General features: G+C 36.7%; 1 protein-coding gene across 1 annotated transcript; it reads right to left on the reverse strand.

Annotated features, from left to right (window-relative positions):
* Positions 1–3515: 3515 nt before the first annotated feature.
* On the reverse strand, positions 3516–5473 carry LOC136063525 (LRR receptor-like serine/threonine-protein kinase FEI 1). Its single transcript, XM_065764032.1, has 7 exons — positions 5183–5473; positions 4790–4925; positions 4617–4688; positions 4412–4483; positions 4175–4246; positions 3921–3992; positions 3516–3811 (listed from the first exon to the last, which is right to left on the reverse strand). The coding sequence occupies exons 1-7, from the start codon at positions 5262–5264 to the stop codon at positions 3736–3738; spliced, it is 582 nt and encodes a 193-aa protein (XP_065620104.1). The 5' UTR covers positions 5265–5473; the 3' UTR covers positions 3516–3735.
* Positions 5474–9670: the final 4197 nt, after the last annotated feature.

Here is a 9670-nt window from a genome sequence, read left to right on the forward strand (position 1 = left end):
CTAATAATTAATATTTGAAGCATGAAGAGAGAGAGAGATTGTAGCACTTTTTTACTATATTTTGAGCAGAGTGAAAGACAGACTGTTCAAAATTTGGCATAGAAAGTTGTGCAGAAAGAAGTAGTAGCCGTTTCCAATGGGAAATTCAAAAAAATTGTACTTTTTATATTTAAAACTCTATTCTCTCGTCTAGATAGAGTGTTAAACTCGCTGAGTTTGAAGAACGCGTGTCCATGTTAATATTCTGGACCAATGAAGAAAAACAAAGTACTGGGGCCACGTAAAGGAATCCATGAAACAAGAGTCAAGTCTCCTTTCGAAGACTCATGAGTATAACTTAATAAAATAACTAGTGTTCTTCAACTTCCCACTTGAAAAAATTCGAGACAAGCAATGTACTACGTGTCATCAGAGTGTCTGGACTCTTCCGGACGAGTAGGCATCATGGAGAGTTACCGTGTATGTATGAAATTTCAAGTTGTTAGTCCTTATTACACAATATTTTACTTTACTTTTTTCCCACAATTATTATGTGTGACATTATTATGTACGACATAATTAATTTATGGGTAAATTTCATTAAGATTTTTCAGTTAATAGCAAGTAGGTCTCAAACTTTTTAAAATTAATTAATTTGGTATTTATTTGAAAACAACTTATCTAGTTTATTTGTTGAAATAATTTTCAGTAAAACTTTTTCTACTAAAAGTGTGTAAAAATATATATGTAAAGACCAAATTTGAATTTCTAGTCCAAAATACAAATGGACTTAAGCCTAAAAAATCCAAAACAATGAATTTGTAGAAAATATGTTAGAAAACTGGGATTTAGTTAATTAAACAACAAATTAGGTAGGCTTGATGACAAAAGAGTGAAAATGAACAAATTTAAACTAAAGAAAAATGTCATCAACAAAGTCCGAGAAGACTGGTTCTTATATAATGCTTTTAAGTATGGTTACAAGTCTAGTTCTAAATTGCTACAGTGTTTCTTTCTTGATTTTCTGATCCCCTTTACTTCCAAGGGTTTTTTACATTATATATCTCCCTCTTAATGATCTGAGCCCTCCATTGTTAATTATCCAAGCCACTCCTTAAGTGTTTATTCCATCGGACACCCACTTTAACTTTCTATGAGTTGGGATAGTCAAGGCAGCACTATTCAGGAGTCTTCTCCACATAAATGCAGTCAGAAAGTTAGCTGCAGAATATTTAATGCGGTGGCAGTAGCGTTTTTTTAGATGTTTCTGAACTTCCATCCCTCTTGTGCGTTCACAATACACATCCCTGTCAGTAGAACATCCAGGAAAGTCATCTTGAACAATAGGACATATATTTGATCCATGCTTTGCTTATCCGAGGAGGTGAGCCTCCTCGGACTACCTTTCCCATTCTCTTCGTTTGCATCTTACTCATGGGACTCTGAACTTGACATTCTCACTATTGTTTATCGATCCTCAGACCAGTCAATCTCCTCGGACAAAACCCAAGGCCCATAATACAATTTTGGGTCATTGTCCCTACAATATTAATACCTTGAAAAAGTGGGAAAAGTAATATTTTAAAAATTATACATAAAAACTAAAAGTTAAAAGTTGATTTTATAAGCTAATGTCAAACGGAAACTTGGTCCCTAAAGCCAACTTGGTTCCTTAAACATGGCTGGCATTCACCAAACTTTAGGGTATGTTAATGAAATTTACTTTTAATCATTTGTTCTTCTCACAAAAAACCACAACTTTTTCTCTATCACTTATAATCAGCCAAATATGATAGTTGAGAGAAAATATAATTTTTAGGTGGTAGATCATAATTAGAATTAGAATATAATAAATAAATTGTGGTATAAGTAAAAAGGACTATGGTATAAGTAAAAAATTATTTTTTTATACCATTCAGCTACAGTACCATCTTAAATGTAAGATGGTATTGTAGCTCTATGCCAAAAAAATTTAACATTCTCCAACTTTAGCTTTATAGTTGCTGAGCATTTTTTGGGCCTGAATGCTAAATGTATCTTACGTTTGGCATATGGCAGGCCCACTGTTGATGCTCTAAAAGCATTCACATCAAGAATGCTATAATGCTAAAATGTTATATTTGACAACCAAAACACCAAAATACCTACTATATCAAACATGCCAAATGTTAAAATTTTTAACACTCAGCTACAGTGAGCTGTCATCTATAACAACTCATTGTAGCTGAATGTTAAAACCAAATATTAATTTTTTAATCCCCACCCACACGTGCCAAGTCCCTCTACCCTTTCTCACACATGCTGCCTCTTCTTCCTTTTCTTTTATGGTTCAAACTCAACCTACGCCACCCAGCTCCCTTGCCTTCTTCTCCCACATTGCTTCCCTTCCCTCAACCAAGCCACCAAAAATCCAAGATCCTTTTCCCTCTAACCGAACCCAAAAACCCATGCCACCAAATCCATGCTCTGCACTTCTCCCTCTGACCAAACCCAAAAAGCTTGAAGAAGCCAAAATTGTCGTTGACAATATTTGGCAAAGCTGCTGATGACGCCAAAGTCAAAAACCACCAAATCTTTCATCTCTCTTTCCCGATTTGCCACCATGGGTTTATGATTTATGGTGGTTATGGGTTGGATTGTGGATTTTGTGGATTTGGTGGGTTGTAGATTGTGGAGGCTTTGGGTTGTAGTGGAGGTTGTGAGTTTGTCGGTAGTGTTTGATGGTGGTAGTGGTTTGTTTCATTGGGTGGCAATGGGGTGTGGGTTATGGTGGGGTTGTTTGGGCTTGTTGCGGTGGGTGGTGGTAGTGGGTTGTAGTAGTGGCTGGTAGTGGCAGTAGATTGTGGTGGTTGGTAGAGCAATCAGAGAGGATGAGAGCATCCACAGCAGTGGAGCTAAAAATTTAGCTTTTTAGCTCCACCAAAAGTTACTTTATCTATTTTGGCTACACACATGTTGCAGCAGTGGATCTATTTTAGTTTTCAACACAATAAAATAATATAAACATCACAATGAAATAATATATCTCCTACAATAAAATAATATATCAAACTACCCAAAAAACATCCACAGCACCAACCACAACAACCTCTACCATCAGCCACACCCACAACCACCACCACCACCACCACCACTGGCCACAACCACCACTCTACTTTGGCAACCACAACACAACATAGAAAAAAAAAAACAAAATCACAACCCCATCACCACCAGTCACCACAAACCACCTGCCATGACAACCAACCATGACAACCACAACCACAACCCACTGCCACTGCCACTGCCACAACCACAACCACAACCACAACCATAAACCATAAAACTTATATCCAAAATCCACAAAACCCACTACCAAAGCCAAAATCATCCACCACCACCACCACCACAACCAAAATCCACAAACCCACAGTCAAAATCATCCACCACCACTGCCATAGCCAAAATCAACCACTACCACCACAGCCACCAAACCCATATAAAAATTTAAAAAAAAAAAAAAAAAAAAAAGAAAGCTTTATACTAAATTAGTTTACATAATAAAGTAATACCTTTAACAATGCCAAAGCCCTACTCTAACTAATGTGGCACTTCCCTCCTTATCTGAAACCCAATGACCAAATGATAATCCACTATGTTGTTGCAAATTTCCTTGCTAAAGTTTCAAACAGAGGTTTACACTTCCAAGCATTGGTATTGGTATGAATTATATTCAAATGAGCATTGACTTAAGAATTTGGTGATGTAAAGAGTAACTCACGACTTGTTCCCAAATGTGCTTAGAGCTCCAAAATCTGGTATCTCGCCTGAGAAAAAGTTGGTGGACAGGTTCCTGAGACAAATTACAATGATACAAACTATCATGAAAATATCTAATTTTCATACAACATAAAATAAAAAGAAAATGATTAAGCAGCATAGCCATAACTGATTGAACTTACAGGAAGTGCAAACGTGTTAGACGGCCAATAGTTGAAGGTATAGCACCCTTTAACGAATTGCTTGATAAATCCCTATATTTAATTTTGTGGCATTATAAACTAATCCAGAGTTTAAAACTGCATACCTCAATGATAAATACATCTAGTGACATATAGATAACTGAGTGAGACTAACAACAGTACATTCATGTTTAAGCACTCTAGTAAGTAGAACTTGAACAACATCAAGTACAATTTAGTGTCAAAGATCTTACAATATGGTGAGATAAGAAAGGTTTCCAATATCCGCTGGTATGCCTCCTTGGAGATAATTCGCCCTCAAGTACCTATTGTTGCAGTAATTTCATTTGTATGCATCAATAATACAAAATGCAAAAGTGAAGAGGGCGGGGGCGGGGGCAGGGGCCATATAATTATTCAAAAATATGTGAATAACATATTAAAAAAAATGGAAATTAGGAAACCAGGGTCCAGGGTCCAGGTCTACTTACACGGCTCTGAGCTCAGTACAATTGGTGATTTCATTAGGAATAATTCCATGTAAGCTGTTCTGGTGAAGTGCCCTGGTTCACAATCAGAAAAATCAAGAAGTACAAAAGCAAATTAAATGAAGGAGCACATTTCTTTGATATTTTAATGTGAAAAATTTGATGGAGGAACTCAGTTAAAGGAAAAGTTGTTGGGTATTGAACTTACAGTCTCTCCAATCTACTCAGTTTACCAATGCTGGGAGATATAACCCCTCCAAGCTGCATATAAGGTAGGTTTCTGAAAAAAAACCCAGAAATAAAATGTAAGAGAAAGATTTAAACTTCAAAGTAAACAGCATAGAAGCAGAAGTGAAAGATGAAGAAAAGGGTCAGCCATACATAGAGCTGACTTGTTGGTCTTGGGGATGACAAGTGATACCAGTCCATTGGCAGGGACTCTCATCAGAAGATTGCCAATTACTGAGGAGGTTTCTGCTGTCATTCAAAGTGCTTTTCATTTCCAATAATGTTAGCCCTGGAACATAAAGATTAAGCAGAAAGGTTGTTACTTTAAGCTTCATTTTGTTGCTAATAGAAGCTTACAAAAAACATAAAAACAAAAACTTTACTGCTTTCACTTAGTTGAGTGGACTATTTAGGAAACAAAAGATTCATAGAACTTTAAAAACAAAGTATTCTTTTTAAATAGTTCATCACCACCATTTTCTCAGTAACCAAACAGTTAGCTCCAAAAAGAAAGAAAAATGGATGATGAAACTTAATGGGGCTTACCATCTTGGGTGAGAGCCAGAGAACAAGGGCTCAAAAGGGTAGCTGCATAAACCAGAGAAAAGACACAAACCAACACACCCATTTCCCTTCCTCCTTCAAATGTGTTTTCTGAGTAAAGTTCACTTGCTGCACTCTATGAAGACACAGAATGAGAGAGACAGTCTACACCGTAATGATAACAGAGTTGGGTAGAGTAGAAAGGAAGTTCGAGCTGTGATGATGGCTAAGGATTTCCCATATGAATATTTGATAAATTAGTTAAAACTAATAATTAATATTTGAAGCATGAAGAGAGAGAGAGATTGTAGCACTTTTTTACTATATTTTGAGCAGAGTGAAAGACAGACTGTTCAAAATTTGGCATAGAAAGTTGTGCAGAAAGAAGTAGTAGCCGTTTCCAATGGGAAATTCAAAAAAATTGTACTTTTTATATTTAAAACTCTATTCTCTCGTCTAGATAGAGTGTTAAACTCGCTGAGTTTGAAGAACGCGTGTCCATGTTAATATTCTGGACCAATGAAGAAAAACAAAGTACTGGGGCCACGTAAAGGAATCCATGAAACAAGAGTCAAGTCTCCTTTCGAAGACTCATGAGTATAACTTAATAAAATAACTAGTGTTCTTCAACTTCCCACTTGAAAAAATTCGAGACAAGCAATGTACTACGTGTCATCAGAGTGTCTGGACTCTTCCGGACGAGTAGGCATCATGGAGAGTTACCGTGTATGTATGAAATTTCAAGTTGTTAGTCCTTATTACACAATATTTTACTTTACTTTTTTCCCACAATTATTATGTGTGACATTATTATGTACGACATAATTAATTTATGGGTAAATTTCATTAAGATTTTTCAGTTAATAGCAAGTAGGTCTCAAACTTTTTAAAATTAATTAATTTGGTATTTATTTGAAAACAACTTATCTAGTTTATTTGTTGAAATAATTTTCAGTAAAACTTTTTCTACTAAAAGTGTGTAAAAATATATATGTAAAGACCAAATTTGAATTTCTAGTCCAAAATACAAATGGACTTAAGCCTAAAAAATCCAAAACAATGAATTTGTAGAAAATATGTTAGAAAACTGGGATTTAGTTAATTAAACAACAAATTAGGTAGGCTTGATGACAAAAGAGTGAAAATGAACAAATTTAAACTAAAGAAAAATGTCATCAACAAAGTCCGAGAAGACTGGTTCTTATATAATGCTTTTAAGTATGGTTACAAGTCTAGTTCTAAATTGCTACAGTGTTTCTTTCTTGATTTTCTGATCCCCTTTACTTCCAAGGGTTTTTTACATTATATATCTCCCTCTTAATGATCTGAGCCCTCCATTGTTAATTATCCAAGCCACTCCTTAAGTGTTTATTCCATCGGACACCCACTTTAACTTTCTATGAGTTGGGATAGTCAAGGCAGCACTATTCAGGAGTCTTCTCCACATAAATGCAGTCAGAAAGTTAGCTGCAGAATATTTAATGCGGTGGCAGTAGCGTTTTTTTAGATGTTTCTGAACTTCCATCCCTCTTGTGCGTTCACAATACACATCCCTGTCAGTAGAACATCCAGGAAAGTCATCTTGAACAATAGGACATATATTTGATCCATGCTTTGCTTATCCGAGGAGGTGAGCCTCCTCGGACTACCTTTCCCATTCTCTTCGTTTGCATCTTACTCATGGGACTCTGAACTTGACATTCTCACTATTGTTTATCGATCCTCAGACCAGTCAATCTCCTCGGACAAAACCCAAGGCCCATAATACAATTTTGGGTCATTGTCCCTACAATATTAATACCTTGAAAAAGTGGGAAAAGTAATATTTTAAAAATTATACATAAAAACTAAAAGTTAAAAGTTGATTTTATAAGCTAATGTCAAACGAAAACTTGGTCCCTAAAGCCAACTTGGTTCCTTAAACATGGCTGGCATTCACCAAACTTTAGGGTATGTTAATGAAATTTACTTTTAATCATTTGTTCTTCTCACAAAAAACCACAACTTTTTCTCTATCACTTATAATCAGCCAAATATGATAGTTGAGAGAAAATATAATTTTTAGGTGGTAGATCATAATTAGAATTAGAATATAATAAATAAATTGTGGTATAAGTAAAAAGGACTATGGTATAAGTAAAAAATTATTTTTTTATACCATTCAGCTACAGTACCATCTTAAATGTAAGATGGTATTGTAGCTCTATGCCAAAAAAATTTAACATTCTCCAACTTTAGCTTTATAGTTGCTGAGCATTTTTTGGGCCTGAATGCTAAATGTATCTTACGTTTGGCATATGGCAGGCCCACTGTTGATGCTCTAAAAGCATTCACATCAAGAATGCTATAATGCTAAAATGTTATATTTGACAACCAAAACACCAAAATACCTACTATATCAAACATGCCAAATGTTAAAATTTTTAACACTCAGCTACAGTGAGCTGTCATCTATAACAACTCATTGTAGCTGAATGTTAAAACCAAATATTAATTTTTTAATCCCCACCCACACGTGCCAAGTCCCTCTACCCTTTCTCACACATGCTGCCTCTTCTTCCTTTTCTTTTATGGTTCAAACTCAACCTACGCCACCCAGCTCCCTTGCCTTCTTCTCCCACATTGCTTCCCTTCCCTCAACCAAGCCACCAAAAATCCAAGATCCTTTTCCCTCTAACCGAACCCAAAAACCCATGCCACCAAATCCATGCTCTGCACTTCTCCCTCTGACCAAACCCAAAAAGCTTGAAGAAGCCAAAATTGCCGTTGACAATATTTGGCAAAGCTGCTGATGACGCCAAAGTCAAAAACCACCAAATCTTTCATCTCTCTTTCCCGATTTGCCACCATGGGTTTATGATTTATGGTGGTTATGGGTTGGATTGTGGATTTTGTGGATTTGGTGGGTTGTAGATTGTGGAGGCTTTGGGTTGTAGTGGAGGTTGTGAGTTTGTCGGTAGTGTTTGATGGTGGTAGTGGTTTGTTTCATTGGGTGGCAATGGGGTGTGGGTTATGGTGGGGTTGTTTGGGCTTGTTGCGGTGGGTGGTGGTAGTGGGTTGTAGTAGTGGCTGGTAGTGGCAGTAGATTGTGGTGGTTGGTAGAGCAATCAGAGAGGATGAGAGCATCCACAGCAGTGGAGCTAAAAATTTAGCTTTTTAGCTCCACCAAAAGTTACTTTATCTATTTTGGCTACACACATGTTGCAGCAGTGGATCTATTTTAGTTTTCAACACAATAAAATAATATAAACATCACAATGAAATAATATATCTCCTACAATAAAATAATATATCAAACTACCCAAAAAACATCCACAGCACCAACCACAACAACCTCTACCATCAGCCACACCCACAACCACCACCACCACCACCACCACTGGCCACAACCACCACTCTACTTTGGCAACCACAACACAACATAGAAAAAAAAAAACAAAATCACAACCCCATCACCACCAGTCACCACAAACCACCTGCCATGACAACCAACCATGACAACCACAACCACAACCCACTGCCACTGCCACTGCCACAACCACAACCACAACCACAACCATAAACCATAAAACTTATATCCAAAATCCACAAAACCCACTACCAAAGCCAAAATCATCCACCACCACCACCACCACAACCAAAATCCACAAACCCACAGTCAAAATCATCCACCACCACTGCCATAGCCAAAATCAACCACTACCACCACAGCCACCAAACCCATATAAAAATTTAAAAAAAAAAAAAAAAACTCAATCACAGCAAAGAGAATAGAGATGGGCGGCAACAGTTACTTGCAGCTTGGGGAGGATAGTGTCAACATGGGTCTGATCGGCGGAAGAGAAGTGGGTCTGAGGCGAATAGGTCTAATCGGCATTGGGTGAGTGTTAGGATGAAGGACTGGGTGGAGGCGTGGGTCGGAGGCATGGATCGCGGCTTGGGGCTTAGGTCGGCTTGGGTTGGTGACATTGAGGCTGGTGGAGGCATGGGTCAGAGACGTTGAGACAAAGAGGTGAGAGTGACTCAGAGAGGGAGAGGCATAATGTGAGTTGTGAGGTGAGAGTGACTGAGATAGAGAACCACTTTTATTATTTTAATCGGGCCTGGGATTAAAATAATATTTTTTTGTTTAACTCTCATGAACAGTGCACATCTATTTATAGATGTGTATTATAGCAATGGAGCTAAAAAAAAAATAGATCTAGCTCCACTACTGGAGCATGCTTTTTGTTGTTGAGAAGCTAAAAAATACTAATATAGCACCACTACTGTGAGTGCTCTGAGAGAGGTGAACTGAATATGTTGGATTTTATATATATATATATATATTTATTTATTTAATTAGGTTGTTTATATTATTTTAATGTATTGTGCGTTAAAATAGAAATTTTAATATTGAGTGTATTTAAAAGTGAGATTTTAAAATGGATAAAGTGACTTTTTGAGGTGTTAAATGCTATATTTTTTAGCATTCTTAAGGCACGTTTGATA

Source organism: Quercus suber, unplaced genomic scaffold, assembly GCF_002906115.3.
Source record: "Quercus suber isolate HL8 unplaced genomic scaffold, Cork oak 2.0 scaffold_538, whole genome shotgun sequence".
In the NCBI taxonomy this organism is placed as follows: Eukaryota; Viridiplantae; Streptophyta; class Magnoliopsida; order Fagales; family Fagaceae; genus Quercus; species Quercus suber.